At 34.7% G+C, this 22,914-nt stretch overlaps 1 protein-coding gene and 1 pseudogene across 2 annotated transcripts; one reads left to right on the top strand and one right to left on the bottom strand.

The window, feature by feature from the left end:
* The first annotated feature begins 7,357 nt into the window (after positions 1-7,357).
* LOC115987207 (flowering locus K homology domain-like) lies at positions 7,358-13,849 on the top strand. 2 transcript variants are annotated; one of them, XR_004091009.1, is made up of 9 exons: positions 7,358-7,819; positions 8,848-8,949; positions 10,604-10,822; positions 11,604-11,662; positions 11,769-11,860; positions 11,959-12,088; positions 12,429-12,491; positions 12,659-12,735; positions 13,476-13,849. XR_004091009.1 is itself a non-coding variant. In XM_031110710.1 (9 exons), the coding sequence occupies exons 1-9, from the start codon at positions 7,418-7,420 to the stop codon at positions 13,486-13,488; spliced, it is 1,140 nt and encodes a 379-aa protein (XP_030966570.1). In that variant the 5' UTR covers positions 7,358-7,417; the 3' UTR covers positions 13,489-13,849. The 2 variants fall into 2 exon arrangements, 1 of the variants encoding a protein (XP_030966570.1); XM_031110710.1 differs by having other exon boundaries at positions 11,976-12,088.
* A 1,247-nt stretch (positions 13,850-15,096) lies between these two features.
* On the bottom strand, positions 15,097-22,249 carry LOC115984265 (annotated as a pseudogene).
* Between the last annotated feature and the right edge of the window lie 665 nt (positions 22,250-22,914).

Genomic DNA, 22,914 nt, shown 5'->3' with positions numbered 1-22,914 from the left:
TTTGTGGTCGTGGACGAGACTTGGCTCGGGATTCAGACCTGCCTACAAATTGATTACGTGAATTCAACAACCGTTCGTTCCCCACATTTCTCTTCTCCTCTATCTTAGGCTTCTCAGCAGTAGGACCAACATCAGCTGATTCTTTGGCCTTTATAAACTTCACTTCTTTAGTGACATTTCCAGATGAGCTACTTCCTCTGGTATATCCCAATCTGAATTTGTTTGAAAAGCTTTTTTGAGATGAAATAACATCATCTAGCTTCTTGGTGGTGACCCTCTCTATTTTAGCATTCGCTTGTACAACCTCTTGCTCAAGAAATCTCACTTCTGTGTAAGCTTCTGACAGCTCACCATTCAGTGTTTCTATCTCACATTTGGCCTCTCTATATCGGATTAGGAGACTCTTATAGTCCTCCTCTGCCTTCTTCATTTTTCTCACAGCTGCCTTGGCCACTCTTATGTACTCACCCGGCTTCTCCAGGAGTGAGTTATAATTCTCTTGAAGATTGGCTGTGCTTTCATCTTCTTCAGCATCTGATTCTTCAGCAACTCCCAGTGATTCTTCATCACTATTTTCTCTAAGATCTCGTACAAGCAAATTCAATTCGTCTAAAGACTCAACATGGGCAATAGTCATAAAAACTGAATAGTTCCCCTCTCCATCACAGCTTTCTTCAGAATCTGAGTCAAATGACTCCGAGTCACTCAATGTCATGGCATACACTTTGCCTTTCGATTTTAAATAATTCGGACATTCTTTCTTAAAGTGTCCATACCCGTTACATTCGAAACAAGTGACACCTTGTGTAGATTGGGATTCTTTTCCATCTTTCTTTTTGAATTCCCTTTTCTCCCTTCCTAAACTTTGGAATTTTCCTTTATCACCAAATTTTCCATTATTTTTGAATTTCAAGAATTTTCGGAAATTTTTTACAAGGTATGCAACATCTTTGTCAACCACATCTTCTCCCGATGAGTCATGGTCTTCCACCTTCTCATTAATGGTCTTAAGAGCAAGAGATTTACTCTTCCGTTGATTGGGCAGCGACATCTCATAAGTCTGAAGAGAACCAACCAGCTCCTGAACTTTGATGTCATCAAGGTCCTTACTCTCTTCAATCGCTGTCACTTTAGCACGAAAACTTTCCGGCAATGATCGAAGGATCTTCCTTATAATTTTATAATCCTCCATTTTCTCTCCCAAATTGAACTTGCTTACAATCACCTTATTCAACTTGCTATAGAAAGAGTCAAAGGATTCATCCTCACTCATTTTTAACTCCTCAAATCGAGTGGTTAGCATCTGCAGCTTGGTGTTTTTTACTTTCTTCGTGCCTTTGTAAGTGGTCTCCAATATCTCCCATGTTTCTTTAGCAAAGTAATGTGAGAGATTCTGTGAAATTCATCTGGAGACGCACCACAAAAAATAGCATTGAGTGCTTTACTGTTAGCATTAGATGCAGCGAGTGCTGCCTTATCCCATGTGAATTTGGCTTCCTCAGGCCTGGTCCAACCTATCTCAATAGCATCCCAAACAGATTCATCAATGGAACACAGAAAAGCTCTCATGCGAACCTTCCAAAAAGCATAATTACTACCATTAAAATATGGAGGTGCATTTAGGGATTAAGACCAATCCATCTCAATAGGGAGTCAAGGATCACACAATGGTAATGAAACCACTAGAAGTGTACCTGCTCTGATACCAATTGAAAGTTCAAATAATGTAAAAACACCCTTGAATGTTTAGACCTCCAATTTACAAATTAACCAATTCAAGTTTTATGTCAAACAACTAGTGTGCGGAAAATGAACAAAAGCTATAATATAGAATTGGAAAAACTATCTAAGCCAAATTAAAATCACAACCCGTAACAGATAATAAAAGGTAAAGATAAAAGGGAAGGAAGATGCAAACACAAAGACAACACGCGATGTGTTATCGAAGAGGAAATCGAAGAGGAAATCGAAGCCCTCGGCGTAAAACATCTCTATCGCCCTCCAAGCGGTAAACAATCTACTAGAAAATGTAGTTGGGATACATGGACAGCAATAGACCCTCCAAGCCTAATCTACCCAGTGCACCTAAGCCCTCCAAGCTTCTTGCTTCAACGAGGCTGCGCCGAACCTTTTTCTTTTCTAGTTTCTCGGATTCCGCTACTAGACCATAGCATCAACCAATGTAGATTGGTTCATTCCTAATTGCTTCCCAGAACACCAAACAGCCCTCTCACAGTAATGAATATGGTGAGAACAAGGTTTTGGTAAAATGCCTCTTAAGGGTTTGACAATGGAGAGGAAGAGAGTTGAGGAATTTGAAGAGACTCTAATGTATAGATTGTAGGTGAATCAATCTTGTTTTACTCTAGGGTTTCTCTCTCAAAATTCTCTCCGGAAGCTTTCTTTCTTTTGTGGGTATAAGGGGTATATATACTAGGGTGAGAGAGGAATGTGAAACGTTAGGTTTTTCAAAACAAGGCTAGCTTGCGGCTTGGCCTCGCGACTTGACTGAGTCGCGAGATCCAATCGGGAGATAACCATATGGTCAGTTGTCCTGTTTTGTCCTGTAGTGCTCCAGTTAGCATGACTATTCACCTTCTGGCATACTTGGCACGTGTGCTGCATCTGGCGGCTTGCAGCCGCAAGTCACCCGCGAGATCCAGCCACGAGTCTCTGTTTTCTTGCATACTCTTGAGTATTCGACACTCTATCTCACTCACTACCTTTACAACAAAACCCACCTAAATACAGGGTTACTAAATGCTGAAATAAAAGCAAATTTAGCACGGAATAAAGCCAATAAGATGGTTGATTAAATTCAACCTTACAATTGGTAATACAAGCAAATCATTTCCTTTCACTCTATATTTCTTGATTTCTTCTTATTTGCTCACAGTAGTTAGTCACATTACCTTCTGGAACTTTCACAACTGTTTGGTCACTTCTATGTGATCCACTACTGCCACTCCTTTCAAGCTCTCATCAATAATGATACCTACAACTTCATATTGGATGAGAGAGTTAGGGATTAATGGCGTGAGAGTGAAGGAGAGAGGGTTTGATGAGATAAAGTGAGAGTTAGGGATTTAATTTTTTCCATTAATCTAACTCACGTGAGAAGAATTTTGTTATTAATTTTTTTTAAGTATGACGTGGCTGTATGGTTGCCCGTTGACGTGATAGAAAAATTATTTTTTAATTATATCATTAGACATGTCAAATATTTCCATCCAAGACATAATAGAAATGACCAAATTGACATGACTTCAAAAATTTAGGGACTAAATTGACACAATTGATAGGTTAGGACCAAATTGAAATATAGTGTAAAGAATATGGACCAATTCACAAAAAAAAAAAAAAAATAGGGACCAATTATGTAATTTACCCTAAATATTAATTAGGTAATAAGGTGGAAGCAATAGCATTTAATGGTGTATTTTTTAACCATTAGATCTTTTAAAAATTTACGGTGTAAAAAATGGGTAATTTTACAAGAATTACACCAGATTTAACTTGAACCCATCTCTCTCTCTTTTCCAATTAAAAAATATTGAGTGGTATAACATTACTTAAAATTACACCAGGTGTAACTTGAACTCAACCCACATATATATATAAAATCGAAGCTTTTGAAGCTCTCACAATTTTCCACATCAGCATAATATTCACAATTTTCCACATCAACATAATATTAAAAAATAAAACTAAAAATATAAATAAAAATATAAAAAACCTTTAAAATATAATAAAACCTTTCTAAAACCCCGATGCTCTACCTTCTCTTTCACGATGCGCTACCCTTTCTTTCACCAAAACATCTTCTTCCTCAGAACAGAGACAGAAAAAAGGAGATTGAGAAAGAATCGTCGGAGTGTCAGACTATCATCCATCGGCAAGCCAGTCGCCCATCAACATCAGGCTGCCTAAACCGCTACCGATAATATATATATTTTTTCTAAATCTGGTACTCTTTTTTTCTCCCAAAATACTCGATGCCCTCCACTCTCTTTTCAGATTCTTTCATGCAACCCTCTCCTTCCCCGAAAATCAAAACCCTCTCCTTCCCCAAAATTAAAACTCAAAAACCCAAAACTCAGATGCCGCCGGTGTCATCGAGGAAGCTATGAGCAATCTAACGCAGCCTCTGAAGCAGGTTTTGGAATTTTCTTGAGATTTTTTTTTTTTTTAATTTATTTAACCATTCATGGTTGGTAGTGTTGGAGAATTGGAATTATTAGGATGAGAGGAAAGGAGGATGGTATAACCCCAAAAATCAAAATTTCTTTTTATGGGTATTGTTGAATATTGCTATATGACTGAAATATTTGTTTTGGGTTTGTCTTTATTTTCTATTTCTATTTTCGTTTGTGGAATGCAAATTATGTGTTTGATGAAATGCTTCAATGAACTTTCTATGAGTTGTGAAGTAATAAGTAATTGATTTAATTAGTATGTGAGGTTAGGTTATGATAAGTTGAAGATTCTTATTACTTTGTATCTAAAAGTCTGCGATCTTATTTTATTTTGTATGTATTGGGTGAATTTGTTTAGGTAGTGAGTTTATCTATCTTTATGAATATGTATTTGTGTCCACTTCTCACTCTAGGAAAAAAAATGTGTCAATTTATTCATTCAATAATTGTCGAAACACAAAAAAAAAAAAAAAAAAAAAAAAAAAAAAAAACTTGTATTCACATGAAAAGATAAAAAACCTGATTTGAATGGTGCCAATAATTGCTCACGGACTATCTATTTCCAAACAGGATTTGAGAGCTGAGAAATCTGGGGATCCGATGGTAAATATTTTCACCTGTTTGCTCTAAACATTGTGTTGAACAGACACTCTTTTTGTTTCACCGACAGCTGGGTGGGTTAAGGCAAAAACACTAAATCTTAGCTGTTGAAAAGCATGGCATGACTTTTTTTATGTTACTTCACAGTAGCAATTCCAAATCTTCAGGCCACTCCACTTATCCCCTTCCTACATTACCACCAAAAATAAAAAACCTTGCAAAAGCCATAAATGTGAGAATTAGTTCTCTTATCACTCTGTACATCCAAATACCTCTTGACATCTATTTGATCAACTCGAATGTCATCTCTGTTTCACTTTCTATTCTATAGAAGTCGTTATTTTTGGATGACAGTTTAATTATCTATATCGATTAATTATCCTACTTATCTCTCAAATTTTGAATGGTGGTTGTGCTTTTATTCGACAAAATGATAAAAAGAGTCTCTATAATAGTGCCTATGAGGTGTTTGATGCTAGGTCTTAATGGGATTCTGCATATGGGGAGCAATGATAAATTTGACAGAATTACAACAATTTTGACTTTTAATTTGCTTAACATCTGAACTTCGAAAAATAACAGGCTTGACGTAGGAGAAGGAAAAAAGGTCAATCATGAGAGATGTTCTAGATCAAAGCTTCAGCTGCAATGCATCAGATATCTTGGTCGAGTGAGTCTCATGTCCCTGCTTTATGCTCCCTAGCTAGGAAGTAGAATTTGTATTTTGATAAAAAGCAATCATGCATCATGGAACAAACACCATACTTAATTTGAAGTTCAATCATCATGCATTGCAGGCAAAAAGGAAGGCTTATGAAGTTGTGGTTCAAGATGGGAAACTTATCTTCAACCATAGTGGTGAATTCCTTCACACAGTAGGAGGTATCAAAAGTTCATTCTCTTGGGTAAGTATCTTTGTCTAAGCCTTTTTAAAGTGGTAGATGCGAAAGCATGTTATTTAACTCTCTGCTTTCTCTTTGCCCATTAAATAATAAGTTTAGGGATATAATTTTTTTTTATAGCATAATATGATCGTATATACTCCATTCTAATTTGATCATAGATTGATCAAATCAGTTGGTGTTTGTTTGCAATGCATCTATGATTTTGTAAATTTTATAGACCCAAAAAAGTAGGAGACTAAACCTGCATTTAGAATTCATCTCTATCTAAACTGCACTATGATTATTACACAATCATTGATTTAACTCTCTCCTTTTTTGTTTTTGTGTAGGTGATTTTGTAGATTTCCATGCACCAATGTATATCTTACATGCCCACATTGTGTGCTACAAATAATAAAATAATGTTATGAACAATGTTAATGTTGTAGCTTCATTGATGGTATGTACTTAAAATGGTTTCAAGCAACTTCATTGATGGCATGTACTTAAATGATTTCAAGCAATTGCTTCAAATATTTTTTTATTTTCTTGCTCATAGAAATAGCTATTAATACATTATTGCATTGTCTCTATTTAAATGCAATATTTTAAATTTTTTCCATAGAGAGTGGCTTGGCTGAGCCTAATAGCACTACTTCGAATAATTGTGTATTACTTTCAACCCAACATTTGGTGTTTTTGAAATTGATTGTATGTCTTACTTAAGACGTATCCAAAGAGTTTATGAAATTTGGTTTCAATTGTTTATAGAGATAGTTGAAACTGAAATATATAGGCATTTCGATTGATTCCTTTCAAATAGACACTCTTTCAAATATATAGGCATTTGCATGTACTTAAGATGTATCTAAAGGAAATTAGATGCATCTAACATAAATATATGTTGCTGTAAATGATCTCCTCAACAATTTCCAAGAAGCCAGCATAATCAAAATTGGGGGCCATAAAAAGTAGATAAGCAGAGATACTTAGACTATTTGTTAGCTGTTTCTTTTCAAAGTTTTGAATATTGTGTTTATGAGTTGCTTCTTATAAGAGATAGTGGGATAGGGCCCCATGTGTTTATGTGGCATATTATTCCCTAGCAACAAATGCATGGTCTTGCTAATGTTGTCATGAGATTATTTATACATTTAAATATTCATTTTATCAATAAATTTTTTATATGATTTATATTGGTGGTAGACTATAAATTGATTTGCAATTGAGCATTATGTGAATTCATATTATGCCCAAATTTGTGTATGAGCTATTGGAATGTTGGCTATAATTTTTTCATCGATATAGAGAAATCAAGGTGTGATCTTTATGTGTTATGTGAAACACCCTAAATTTATAATCAAAGAACATATTTTGTGCCCTTTGTGTGATTATTTGTAATTGTTATTTAACCAACTATCCTATGCATCGCACGGGTTAACGACTAATCTTCATTCAAATGCTTTCTAAAACAACTCAACAACACAAGCAAATGTGATTTTCCGCCGAAACAAAAAATAATAATAATAATAAAGCGACGGCAGAGAGAGGGCACAGTTGGTATGAGAAGAAATAAACCGAGGACACAACGGTAAATTCACTCCACCACAGAAAGAAAAGAGTTTTAGAATTTCTCCAATTTCTCAAACTATAAAAATACCTCTTCACACTTTTCATTCTCTTTTCCTCTCAGCACTCTCTCTCTCTCTCTCTCTCTCTCTCTAAATTCTCACAACAATGGCCCAGCCAGGCCAATTCCCCATAAACCCTATGAACCCGATGATGTACCACCCGACCGTACCGGTTTCGGTGCCCGTACCCGTACCCGTACCCGCATCTCTACCCTTACCCATGCCCATGCCCATGCCCATGCCCCGCCCCGTACCTACTGCCGCGTTTCCCGAATTCGAATACGGACAGCCATCATCGGCGGCCGGGAAGCGCCGCCGGGAAGACGAGCTTGTTTCGGCGGAGGACGAGTCGGCGGCGAAGCGGAGAGTGAAGTTGGCTCAGGACGTACTGTTCAGAATCGTCGTCCCGTCGCGGCAGATCGGGAAGGTCATCGGCAAAGAAGGCTGCCGAATCCAGAAGATTCGCGAAGATACCAAAGCCACCATCAAAATCGCCGATGCCATCGCTGTATGATGCTTCTAGCTTCTTCTTCTTCTTCCTCAAATTTTTTCGTGTTTTTTTCATTTTGTGTAGTTTATTATTCACGTTAGGGTTTTGATTTTGTGTGTGAATGTAAGAATTTTTGCGATGTTGCCTGAGATTTTATACAGAGCTTTCGAGCTTGTTCGGCAGTTCTGTGAATCTACACTTTTAGAGCTTTAGTGATCATTTGCTTTCGAGTTTGTTAGGCGGTTCTATGATTGGCTTTCGGTGACTATTTGGAAAATTTAATTTGTGCTATTGCATTAGCAAAACATGGCTATTTGTAACAATTTGTGTTACATACACTTTTAGCTGAAGGAGGAGTCATTTGAGCTAGGGCTTTATGGGCTTTGTGTTTTATTGCTTATAATGTTGTAGTCGACAGGAATAGCATAAATGGGGGCTGATTATAATTCCATTAGGTTCCTTTCAAGTTAAGTGTCTTCACACATTTCTTGTGTGATTCTTTGTAATTTGTTAAGATACTTTGTGTTCATCATGAAGCAATGTTCTTTTTGAACAAATGAGTGTCTTTTCACATGTGGGTCATGTGATTTACTAACTTTTTAAGGTTAATCCGTGTAGTATTTGAAAAGCTTGTGGGGGGATAAATTGTGATAGGGCCAAACCAGAAGGGAATTTAGGGGTAAATTTGTCCACAAAATGCAAAATCTGTTCATTTGAACAAAACCTTTATAATTTCATTTTAATCCAAATTTTAGGGTTTCAAATGTAGCAATTGAAACTCTGTGGACTAATTTGTGATAAAAATTGCAATTTTTCCTATGTTTTATTATGTTAACTGAAAATGTGAAAATGCAACATTAGGAAAGGGTTCAGTTGTCACTTCAAGTGCTAACAATGTTTATTTACTTCAGTGAGGAGTTGTTCAAAGTGATTTTTTTCTGTAGAATTGAATCCTAAGTTTTAATCAACCAAATTCTGGTGATTAGTCTATTTCTAATTATCCAGTGGACTGTGGCATGTTCTAAATCTGTTTTTATGTTTTGCAGCGACATGAAGAGCGTGTAATTATCATAAGTTCTAAAGACAGTGACAACAAGCTCACTGACGCAGAAAATGCACTCCAGCAAATTGCCACTTTAATACTAAAGGTGATGTATTTCATAGTGAATGAACTTGAATTAGCTTTGTCCAGGTCATATCATGTTAGCATGATTTATTACAATTATGTGGTGGGCTCTTGAAATTCGTTGTCAATAATATTTATATGTGCCCTAAATTTCATTTGAGTTTGATGCAAGTAGGCGCTTTTCTATAAAAAGTTTTATCTGCTTTCCATTTGTCGACAACATGCAAAGAGTTTAATGTGGTCAAATATTTTCTGGCCTTTTCTTAAGTGGCTTCTTTATTTATTTTTCTTATTGGACTATATTTATCTATGAACAATAATCTTAAGTTTAATGAGTGTGGAAGTGGTTTTGTTGGCTTTTAGTCTAGAATCTCTAGACATTATATTTACTACCAAAAATATTTGAATAGAATTCAATGGTATAAGGAGGGTAAGATTGTATAACAAACACTAAATCCGAGGGACTGGTGTAGCTTGATATTAGTTAGGTGGCCAGCCAATTGGTCTCTAAAGTGGTATATTCACCTAGGTACATTAAGTCACTTGGAGATCACTTAGGTCTGGATTCAACTGCATTTATTTGAATGCATACTTCATCAATGATTTTGATCTTGGTAGGGTTATGCTACTGCCCTTCTGTAAGCTACTGGTGAAGGTCTGAAGCACCTATTTTGAAGACTTCTTTTCCTCAAAACTATTTCCTTGTTGTAGGAAACCACCTACCATGTTCTTAATCCCGAGTTCTTGTTATGTTAGAATTCTATATCTTTTTATATGAGGCTTCCTATTTGGGACGTTGATGCAGGACAGCCTAGGCTTCACCACCTAGAACTGCCCTGTAAACCTTAGACTTCACCACCTAAGGGTTGTTTGGAATCACCATCAAACACAAAACAATTTTCACAAATGAAATTTTATTTATAATAAATTAATAATAATCCGAATACAAAATAAACCATCTAGAGCTTTTGTAGAGTTTCTAGGAATAAAGATAAAGATAACATCCATGAAAACTAATTCTAACTGAACTCAATAGTCTAAACTGATCCAAACTACTAATCTTTATCTAAGAATGTGAAATTTAATCCCAATCTGAACTCAAACTAAATAAATAAATAAACTTAAAATATGATATAATCTAATGAAAATCTAAAATAAAATTCTGAAATAATTTTTGGTTGTGCTTGCGCATTAGATGTGTTATTTGCATTCCCCATTAGTTTGTATGAAATGCCGTGATTAACAATATGAAATAATGAAATTGATAGTAAGAAAACTTCAAGTCCACTATGTTATTGTCCCTTAACAACTTGTTATCAAAATATTTGGGAGTTCCAATAAAAAGCTTAGCATGTTTGAAGTGCATTGAGTATGAAATTCTTTGTAGACTACCATACATATGATTGGAATTTTTCCTTTGGGGGGTAGGGGGACGACTTGATAGTTTTTAAATGTTCCATACTCCCTGGGTGTATATAAAAATTATTTCCAAAATTGTTGTCGACGGACATTCTCAAATGGTATACATCGAATTGCGCACCACTTGCTTTACTGCTGCTGTTGCTGGGTTAAGAAATGAATGTCCTGTGGGAATGAGTTTTTTAAACTTATTAAGAGAAGACTGAGTGTTTCTGATACTGTGGTGGCACTGATAAAAACAATTTTCCTTGAAACAGGAAGATGAAAGCAGTACAGAGGCAAAAGTTGCAGCAGGACATGTGGCTGCCAATACCATAAGGCTTTTGATTGCTGGAACCCAAGCAGGTTGTTTGATTGGGATTTCAGGTCAAAATATTGAGAAATTGAGGGATTCCTGTGGTGCCATAATCACAATTCTTGCTCAAAATCAGTTGCCTTTGTGTGCATCTGCTCATGAATCTGATCGAGTGGTACAGGTGAGCTTCTCTATGCTGTCAATGCTAAAGTTAATATTAGAGTGTGTTGTTTAATTGGTTCTTGATAATTATTTTACCTCTGTGACCTTGTCAAAAGTGAGATTAAGAGACTTTGTTGCTTACTTTTGAATACTACCAAGATTCCTTTCCACTTCACACAATAAATGCAAAAGCTTTCAAATGTGACCAAAACAGTTATGTGAAATTAGTTAGTCCATCTTTTTTGTCTTGGTCCTATAATGTGCTTCAACAGTTAAAACTCAAATATTGAGGGTGAGTAAACCCAGGAGAGATTTTCATACAACTCTTTCCAGGTGGGCTGCCTTTTAAAGATGCTTAGACCTCTACTGGAAAATGCATTCCAGTCTACAGTTCATCACTGTTAAGCAACTTTGGTGTATGATTATTTCCCTTTTGGCATAATACAACTCAATAAAAAGAACTTTTTATTTTTTATTTTTTTTTTATTTAGTGCAACTCAATTAACAGTACTTAATTGCAGCATTGCAGCATGGTTGCCTACCAATCACCTCTAAGCAGAACTGCAACTCAATAAACAGTAATTAAGAAAAATCTTTTGAAGTCATCCATGGAAATATTTCTGATTTGGTGTTGCATATCGAGGAGCTTAGAGCATTAGGCATTAAAGTATATAAAATTCATTTTGTATGTCAATGAAATTATAATTTACTGTCATACATGATTCATCCATAGTTATGCTTTGTTTGTTTTTTTTCTACTTCTAATAAGGAATAATGATTGAGATTCCTCTTTAACTCAGATATCAGGTGATGTTCCTGCTGTACTGAAGGCATTGGAGGAGATTGGTTCTCAACTAAGGTCTTATATTGTATTCTGATTGTTAGAACTTTGTCTTTAGACCTTTTTTAAGAGTGCTTTTTTGAAAATTAAATGGTATGATTATAATCGATTCCATGTTATTTAGGGAAAACCCACCACGACAAGTGATTTCTATTAGCCCAGTGTACAATATTACATCAATCAGACCTCCTCAACCGTACCTGGACCCAACATCAGGTTATTGAATATTTTCCCATATCAAATGACTCTTTCAACTGCCATGTTTTGTTTTTTTATCAAGTTTTAATATTTTGTCATAACATCATCATCTTTAGGACAACCAATCTTGCAGCTGATTATGTTACTTTCGAGATGATGATATCGGAATCGCTGGTTGGTGGGTTGATCGGCAGGAGCGGCACCAACATATCAAGGATCAGAAATGAGTCTGGAGCAATGATCAAGGTAGGCTGATCTTAAATTCTTAGGAATATGAATGAGGAGCAACTTACTTTTGCTGTTGCTGTTAATGACCCACTAATTATTACTTCACACCAAATCTTGGCCAATAAGAAATATCATTGCTTTTGTAATTTCCTGGTTTCAAGCTTCAAGATATACACAACTCCAACCGTTATTATTAATAAATTCATAGCATATGCAATGGAGTCCATGTTTACATATTGTTAGGGATATATGAGATGTTTTATATATAGCATTAAGTTCAGTCTTGTAACTCTTGTTTACTCATAAGAGGACATTTCCATTGCGTTTGTTTCAGCTTCTATTGGTTTCTTTTAAACAGGTTTATGGTGGGAAAGGCGAAACTAAACATCGACAAATTCAATTCGGAGGTAGCGCTCAACAGGTATATACGTCTTTCTTGGTGATATTCATAATTACTGGTCAAATACCACCTGAAATGAAACCATCTTGTAGCTGCCTGCATCACTACTATATTTTTCTTTTTCTGTTGGAGATATGAATATGAAGATATCAAAGTTCTCATTTTTTGAATTTTTGGATGCTTAACAGGTAGCATTGGCAAAGCTGAGGGTTGACGAATACATATATTCTCAGTTGATACAACAACCCGGTGCTCAACAGCCAGCGTAAATTATCCTGCCTATAAATGCTATCTTTTGTCCCATTTGGTTGCTCAGTTTTCTTTTGTTGATTTTCCACTTCTAGACTCTTGTAGCTCTAGTTCAGATATTTATAAACCCATGTAGATTTATAAATAAAATGTATAATAATATGATTGGTGAGGCAACCTCCAAAATGTGAAATATAATATATATATATATATATATATATATTTATATATATATATATATATTTATATATATATATATATATATATATATCTGTTTGGTGATATCTTCCAACATGGACGCAAGCTGTAGCCATATAGACTGATGATTTTGTTCCAACTTCCAACATGATATCTATTAAAAGTTTTGCTGCATACCGGTTATACTTCTGGATACGTCATGATGTCAGCTTGTGGATCAGGTTTTGTATGGCTGTGAGTCACGATCCTCTTTTGTCACATGAAATATTTCTGGAGTATAATTTAGATTTTATTAATACAATGAACAAATAAGATTAATGCCTGACATGGGCACTGAGATTCATAAATAAGAGCTTATTAACCTTTTTCATGGACTTGATTCATAATTGCATTATAATTTCAACAACTTCCACCGAATGATGAAAGATGCACTGAACAACAGAACTGTGAAACAAACTGCCCTGCTGTTAAAATAAGAGCACTAAATTTGAGCATGTTTTCTTGTTGTGTCCCCCATTCTTCTGTTCCATTGGAAAGCTAATAGAAATGTTTTCTCAGTTTGCCGCTTTGATGAGGACGGAACATCAAGACCTCTTGCCCCCCTTGTTCAATAGTCATATCTTGAGTTCAGTTCCTGGTAGATCCCAATTCACCTTTGCTGCAGCAAATGCTGTACCAGATTTTGAGACGACGGTGTTATACAATGATAATGTATTGTATGGTTTGCTATAAGAGAGAGTTGAACATCAAGATCTTTTTATTCCAAAACTTAGGTGGTGCATAGGAATTTTATGTGTTTGTTGTGAGGATATAAATCAATCACGTCTTGTTGAGTATAATTTAGTTTTTTATTTATGCTAGCATAGTACTACTTGTTCATTAAAAATATCCTGGTGGAACTTTTAATTTATTGAAGTCCTTTTTTCCCTCTTCATGTGTATACGGATTGTGTGTTGTTGGTCTGACTGGCAGAATTGGATTGGTTTCTGAAGTTATAGCATGTTTGAAAATTGCATGTTTCCATCAAAAAAGGAAAAGAAAAAAAGAAAATTGCATGCATGAAGGTAACCTCCTCTTCTCTGGATTTTCTTAGTAAATTCCCTTTATGTGCGTGACAGGTGGGCTGAATGGCTGCTACGAAAATCCACTAACAAAACATAATTTTACATTTAAATATTGATTACATGGCAAAAATCAATCCACTCATTTCATTTCAAAATAAAATGAATAGGCTTTTAAGAACTCTATGGTGTAGTTCATCTAAAAATCATATGGATTCTTCAATTTTTATACGCCAACTAGTTGCAAATCCACGTGATGCATGAAAGTATATAATTAGTTTGAAATATAGTATAATGTATAATTTACTCTAAATTTTATTGTAGATAATTTGTTCTCCCTAAAAATTAAATAGTTTCTAAAAGTAATCTCTTTATTTTAAAAAGGATTTTGCTAATGTGTGCCCTAAGGGCACACAATAATTAATCATTTTTTTTTCGAAATTTTTTTTCCAAAAATAGATAGCTTATCCTTTTAAAAAATATATAATTTTATTGTTTTTCATTGATATTATTCATTTTTGAAGCGGTTCATATTTTTCTAAGTTCTAACTATTGTTATTATGCATAATGAATTGAAATGGATCGACTGAATTAGACTGAACGGATTAAAGTGGACCGAAATAGACTAAAATAGACTGAATTGAATCAAAATGGATTGAATGAACTGAATTGGACCAAATAGATCGAAATGGACTGAACTAAACTGAATGGACCAAAATAGGCTAAAGTGAACTAAATGGGCCAAAAATGCTGTGCTGATTTGGTTTAATAGGAGAGTAGCAATAATAAATGTTATGATTCAACTTTTAGATATTATATAAACGAGGAAGTATGAAGTATCCATCTTCTACAATAGGCTTGTAGTTCTTTCCTCTCTAAACCACAATTTACTCCTCAAATGTTACCAGGGATACAAGGTATCAAGTCCCACATCCACCTTAGAAAATAATTAACAACTAAATAATTCATAGACTCTACAATTTAAGATGCCAACAAAGTTAATACATGCACACATACGAACACAAAAGAGGGTAAGTGAAACAGTCTCTTTCCCCTCATTGATAGTCCTCAAGCTTCTCATATTGAAAAAGATTAAAAAAAAAAAAAAAAAAAGGTCCTTAGGTAATCAATAGTACACATTACAACCACTGAGATTAAGTAAGAAAACTATGACAAATACAAGAGAAACAAATACATGATTGCTAAAAGAAACAGCAGGGTGCTACAAGTATGATTATTTTTGCTCCAACATTATACAAAATACAAAACTCGGCAAGTCATGATATCAGCACCATCCAATAGAGTCACTGGCCCTCTGTACCTGCGTTATAGGAAGACAATTATCCCTCTAACTAGTTAAATAGTATTGGAAGAACATGATTTGGATTTTAGAGTAGAGTGGTGCTACGTTGTGAATGAGATTTTTCCTCAAAGAGTAAGAAATTGGAAAAAATATTCATCTTAGAGCTATCAAAGCTATATATATATATTGTAACACCCCATAATTTTGATACCAATTAAATTATTATACGTAAATTATAAAGGAGGCCTACAATTAAATGGATTAATTGATTAAGGCCTAAAATATTTTTTTTAAAAAATACTATGGGATATAAAGCCCAAGTAAGATGACATAAGTAAATGGACCTTGAAAACTTTAGTCTTTTACCTCTTAAGCTACACGTGCGTATACTTATGAGGCTTCCTTTTGCTTCAGCTGCATCACACTACTGAACTTTGCCTTCCGTCATTGTGGCTGTGAGAAGAGACTACAGGTATGGATTCTATGACTATATTAATGGAAATAGGACTCCTATGATTGTTATCATACTTAGACTAGGAAAGTACATATAGGCATGTGTCATGGAAAGGAACTAAGAGACGTTGGTCTCATGAATCTCCACCTATCCCTAAATTAAGGGAAAAAATGTCCTATATTGTTATTATATTAGATTGGGAATGATGTAAATAGCTATATGTTAGGAAGGGTACTTTGTAGCTTTTAATTTAGATGGATAAAATATAGTACCTTAGAAATATGGTTACTCTGCAAACGAAAAGATATAGTGACAAGCTTGTAATTCTAGTTCAGCATATGGCCATGCTAGTTTTGTCTCTTTCGGATTGGCTGACCGTGCTCAAGCCAATTCCATCTCATGTATTGTCGTGGGCCTGCCAATGGCCAAAATGGGTAACTGGCCATAATTTTCTAACTATGTAGTTAGTAGTTCTGGTTCCCAAACTATATTTTTTACTAGCATTTCGAGTCTAAGGGACTCGATTTAGGGTCTATAAATCAAGTTTTTGGGACTTGATTTTTATGGGTTGTTCACGTCTGATGTGGCACTTTTTCCACGTGATATCTACATGGAAATCGAGTTTCTAAGCCTCGATTTATATCTAAATACAAAACAAAGAAAACCACAAGGACAATAGGAAAAGAAAACCATAAAACAGAAAATATGTGTTCATCAGATAAGAAAGAAAAAAAAAAAAAAAAAAAAAAAAAAACCACAACAATAGAAAATATGTGTTCATCAGAGAAGAATATGTGTTTATCAGAGAAGAAAGGAAAAAAAAAAAAAAAAAAAAAAACCCAGAGAAGAATATGTATTCATCAGAGAAGAAAGAAAAAAAAAAAAAAAAACCCAAAAATAGAAACAGGGGTTGCGCTGCGACCTGGGTCGCGAGGCGACCTGAGTCGTGCGCGGCCTGGGTCGGCTTGAGCTGCATCTCCATTTCTTCTTCTTCTTCTTCTCTTTCTTTATTTTTTTCTTTCTTTCTGCGTTTTTTGCTGTTTCTGCATTTTGGGTCATTATATTATTTTTGGGTTAGAAATCGAGTCTTAGAAACTCGATTTTCATGTAGATGCCATGTGAAAAAAGTGCCACATCAGACGTGAATAACCCATAAAAATTGAGTCCCAAAAACTCGATTTATAGACCCTAAATCGAGTCTCTTAGACTCGAGATGCTAGTAAAAAATATAGTTTAAGAACTTGAACTACTAACTACATCGTTAGAAAATTATGGCTAATTACCCATTTTGGCCCCTGCCAATGTTCAAAACTTGTCTAGCTCTATCATTAAGTTTGGCGGTATTAAGGGAATAAGGGGTTGGCCATGGGATTAATATATTAAGAATAATATTGGCTTCAACTATATATATAAATATATATATTAGATTAATCAAATACTTATCATTCAGTCATACTAAAGTTTCATGAATACCTATGATTACGTTAATGGAAAAAGCTGATTAGGCAGCAATATTTTTAAGTCCAAAAATCTGATCAAAGCTAGAAGTGAATTAGATAGTTAAGTGAATAAATGGAGAATTTTGGATATATTCGTATTGTTTAGGATGAAACCATTTAAGTGTGAAAATAGATTTTTAAGTGGGAAATTGTGTATTGATGAACCTATTTTTGGTGTTGCTAGGTTCTAATTCTACTGAATTGTTGTGATTCAAGGGAGGTTGATTTCCTTTATTTTTACAACTAAGAGGTAAGTGGTGTTTACTAATTTTGAGGGTTTTCCCAAAACAATGTTGATTATTAAACTATTTATATCAAAGAAATATGTTGATATTTTATATGTAAATTGATATTTTATATATGCTTCATGTGCACATTGGTTATTATTTTTATGAAAAACTTGTGGGACAACTTGAATTTATTTAAACTTATAAGCGTGAATATATCTTTATATTTTTGAAAATTATGAACGGATTATTTTTGTGAGCATATTGAAATGTGTTTTGAAAACCTATGGCAAGTCGTGATTAGAAGCTCAGTATGGTATTTAGTCTTTAGTAAGAGACAATCATACTGTAGCTAGTCCTTAGCAAGGGACGATCCCAGAAAAGGAGACAGTGCACATTTGATAACTCCTTAGCAAGGGAGTATACCGTTAAGGATCCAAAAAGGAAGCTCCTTAGCAAGGGAGTGCACCTTTAGGTTCCAAATGAGCCATCCTTAAGAAAAGGGAAGAAAATGAGGTTCTAGTCCCAAAAAGGGGACAACACAACCCTGTCAACGGGGCATAAACGTTGACCACGAGAAAAGTTTAGGTAATTGTTTATATGATGGTATTGATAGATATATATATATATATATATATATATATTATGATGGCTCACAATATAAAGATGTTTTTTTTAATGTGAAATACTGATGAGTTACAAGTTATGAAATTGTTGTAAGTATTATTTTTTTGAAATGTTTGTTCTCACATCCCAATGGTAGTGAATTCCACTTATTGAGTTATCTCACCCCCCCCTTTATTTCACATTACAAATACATTAAAGGGATTATTGGAGTAGAGATTCTTGGGAGACAGCAGTTACGAACTATTTTGTGGAACTAAGGATTTTATTATTATTTTTATGGCATTAAACATTGTATTGGAGAATTATTTTGAGGATGTTTTGTATTTGGTGAATTAGAGCTCTGACATTTGTGATGAGATTTAAGGTTGTTAGTTTCTTTTATTTAATATTTTTATGGATTATTCAGATTAAATAGACTTTTATTGCTTATGATTTTGGGGCATTACATATATATATATAAACAAATTGGACTTATTCCTAATTATCTGAATAGTAAAATCATGTCATCAAAATTCAGGAGGCATCAATATCTTCAATTTTGCTAGAATAAAAGAAAGTGACGTAACAAGCACATGGCATTGGTTTGGAGTAGTATAGCAACCAATGTGTCATTAAGAAGTTACCTGTAAATTGAAGTCTTTCCCGGCGTCTTCTAGTTTTGAGGAGCTTTTCTCTAATCAAATGCAACTGAGCTACAACATCACTAATAATCATCCTCTCTCTTGGAAATTCCATTGAACAAGAAACTCCAATTCCAAATATCAAAATCAAGCACTCCTGAATTTCGAGTCTACCAGTTCTATTTTGACTTTTTGTATCATCTGTCCTTGTTTCCCCATCTTCTCTTTGCCAAAGAAGAACAGGATCTACAATATCAATGACTCATTCGGGTAAATTTGCTTTCGCAAATTCATGAAAGTTTAAGCTATCTTTGAACATGTTATCAGTGGGCCTCTTTCCCGTAAACATCTCCAACAATAGTATTCCATAACTATAGATATCACCATAGGTTGACACCTCATTTCCCATACCATACTCTGCAATTGCATATAGTTTCATACTAAAAAATGGGAAATATAATATAACATGGAACACTTTTAGTAGCATGTAATTGGAAAAAGAATTATGACAAATGAATAAAAGGTTTTAGGACATGCTATATCTTCTACCAGACATATTTATTTGTCTGATAGAAGATATAGCATGTCCTTGTTTCCCCATCTTTTATATCATATGTCCTTGTTTTCCCATCTTCTATATTTCTACACTTCAAACAACATTATGAAATATTTTTCATAGAAATGAATTTATAATTAAGAAGTGATAAAGATATTTACCTGGAGGAGCATAACCAATCGTTCCTCTTAATCCGATAGAGCTTGATTGATTAGTGGAACTATCTTTGGGTGCCTCACGAAGGAACCTTGCCAAGCCAAAGTCACCAACATGTCCGATCATATCATCATCGAGAAGAACATTGCTAGGCTTGAGGTCACAATGAACAATTGGCGTATGGCACTGATGATGAAGATAATCCAATGCATTCGCAACATCAATAGCAATATTCAGTCTTTGAAGCAGATTCAAATTCTTTTGTTCCTCAAGAGCTTCATTTGTTCTTGCAATTGGGTGCAACCACTCGTCTAGGTTACCATTACTCATGAATTCATATACCAAAGCTTTGAAATCATGACCTTGATAGTCAACACCTGAACATGCTGTAAGTACCTTTACAAGATTTCGATGTTTGATGTTTCATAAAGCCTCACATTCAGCAATGAAACTCTTGGAAGCTCTATGGTGCAAAAGGTTAAGCACCTTTATAGCAATTGTACCTCTATCCTGATCAAGAACTCCTCTATACACAGAGCCAAAGCTACCTACACCAATTAAATTAGTGGAGGAGAATGCATCTGTAGCCTTTAAAAGACTTTGGTAAGATACATTCAAAAGTACATTTCTTGAATTATTTGAAGTATTTTCTCTTCCTTTTCTCTTTAAAAGAAAAGAAGTAGAAACGACACTACCAAAGTTTCTCCAAGAAGTCCAGAAAGTATCGCGATTATTAACTTCAATGAAAGACTCAACTTCCTCTTTTTGGATTTATTGTATTTGCATACAGGAAGCTTCATCTTAGGCATGCCTCCACAAAGCTTACTATTTCCCATAATCAAAGTTGCACTTGAGTTCTTGTAAACTCCCTTTGTCGGTACTTCACCCTCAAAATGATTATAAGACAAATTCAATAACTGCAAGATGTCAAAGCGCTCCAAAAATCTTGGAATGTTGCCAGACAAATTGTTATTAGAAAGATCTAAAATTTGAAGTCCTCTTAATGACTCCAAAGATGAAGGAATGACACCTTGGAATAAGTTTCCTCTCATGTTTAGAGATTCTAGTTTTACACAGCTCCCAAGACTTGTAGGAATTTTACCAAACAACATGTTTTCAGAAATATCTAAGTATCCTAGATTTATGAAATTTCCTACTTCCATTGGAAGTGCACCATTAAATTGGTTGGCAGACAAATCCAAGCTAAGTAGTGAGAATGAGAGACCAAGGACTTGTGGGAATATGGTACCACTGAGATTGTTATTAGCAAGACTCATAAAAATCACATTTTGACACTGACTTAGACTTAAAGGAATTGTTCCTTGAAGATTATTCTTGAGTAAATACAACTCTAACAATGCTGTCAAATTTCCTAGAGATGATGGAATGTTCCCAATGAAACTATTGTTATTTAAAGCCAACTCTCGTAACTTTTGAAGCTTTCCGATTTCAAAGGGAACAGTACCTGATAATCTGTTTTTCCACATGGTGAGTGACTCCAAGCTAATCAGGTTTCCGATCCCAATGGGAATGTTTCCAAATATTTTATTATTATCTAGATACAAGTTGATAAGATTAGTGGAGAAGTTGCTAATGCATCTGGGCAACTTCCCCTCAAAGCTGTTGGCATTTATACCCAACTTGATTAGATTGGTTGCATTTGTTAAAGAACAAAGAAAACTCAAGTCATTTGCTCCTCCACTTCCAAGATAATTGTAGGTAAGGAGTAAAATCCTCATTTTATTCAATTTCTCCAACGAAGGAACCTTCCCAAATAGTTTATTTTGGCCCAAAGTAAGTGAATCTAGATTTGAGGCATTAGATATTGAAATAGGAATAGATCCAGTAAATTGGTTTGCGCCAACAGCGAATACTTTGATATTCTGTAGGGTGATACCCATGTTTGGCGGAAGATGTCCTTGGATTTGGTTTTCTATTACATTAAATGTTATTAACGAAGAGAGATTGAAAAATGAGGGAGGAATTGTACCAGACAACCTATTTACAGCCACATCAAAAAATGTAAGCTTGGACAGTTGGCCAAAAGAAGTAGGGATAATCCCACCCAAGTTATTAGAACGTGTATCAAACTCTTCTAGAGAGGATAAGTTCCCAAAAGAAGGTGAGATACTTCTATTAGATTATTTCGATGAATAACAAAGGATTGGAGCTTTGACAATGTGCCAAACTGTGCTGGGATTTCTCCAACCAAATTATTATAACCAACATGCAGAAGAATGAGGCTAGAGCAATATGATAAATTGCTAGGAATTTTTCCATTGAATGTGTTATTTTCTAATCGCAAGACTTGCAATCTACGCAAACGACCAATTTCTGGAGGGATTTCATTATAAAAGCTATTGTTTTGGAGTGTTAAATTTCTCAAAAAGCTTAAATTACCAATGTGTGGTGATATAGAGCCTACCATTTTTTGGGATTGTAGGTCTAACACGGTGACCCTCTGATGTCGGCGACCACAAGTAACCCCTCGCCAGTGACAAAAGTGGATGCTATCATTCCATGAGCTTATGACCCCAAGAGAGTTATGAGTGATCTTCGCTTTGAACACAAGCAATGCCAAGCGGTCTGTCTCATTATTCCCACCACCCTTTGAGGTGACTAACAAACCACACCACAAGAGAAGAACAAAAGCATGGCTGCAAAAAGATGAGAATGATGAAACTGAACTCATAAGGTAAAGCGCCATGCACAGTCACCTAGGATGGTACAAACTTTTTTTTTTTTTTAAAAATGGCTGAGGCCTAAGAGGTGCAACTGGGTGAAGTTTTGTCAAAACAGAGGGTTTGATTTCTCATGTAATTTTTTTTGCTAAAGGATTTCCCTTGGAATTAGTTGCTCATGAAAGAGCACATTTATAAGAAGGTAGAGAACAACTTTCTGAAAACTTTCAAGACAATGTGTACATAACATAAGTTTCCACTCAGCGTGGGAATGGACCATAGTGTCAATCTGGTTCGCCACCTGAAATACTCCACTAGTGTCAATCTGGGTGAAAGTGAAAAAAAGTAATTTGGTACATGATTGACATTTTTGTTTTTGGTGTAGAAAAAACGTCAATTCTCGGTGAAAGTGAAAAAAAGTAATTTGGGACTAATTGTCTAGGAAAAAATTGTGTCTAATCCATTATGAAATATGTATTGAAGTCCTATAGAGAGATAACTCCCTCTTTCCAAGCATGTTTATTGTTAAATTAATTTAAATGATTTAAATGATCAATTATACCAAAAGTTTAAGTTATGATAAATTTAATTATTTAATCACATATTTCTAACACTCCTCCTCACAGTTAAATTACCGATTGTTCCAAAAACTTAAAATTATTGTAAATTTAATCATTTAATCACATTCTTTTAAGTTCTAACACTCTTTCTCATGTGTGGACTCCTTTTTAATAAGTGAGGCCCAACATGTGTGATTTTAAATAGGAGGTAAAATGGAAGAGATAATGATCGAACTTAAGACCTTTTGCTCTA

Source organism: Quercus lobata, chromosome 4, assembly GCF_001633185.2.
Source record: "Quercus lobata isolate SW786 chromosome 4, ValleyOak3.0 Primary Assembly, whole genome shotgun sequence".
In the NCBI taxonomy this organism is placed as follows: domain Eukaryota; kingdom Viridiplantae; phylum Streptophyta; class Magnoliopsida; order Fagales; family Fagaceae; genus Quercus; species Quercus lobata.
The sequence above is the reverse complement of the archived record's forward strand: the minus strand, read 5'-3'. Positions and strand labels throughout refer to the sequence as shown.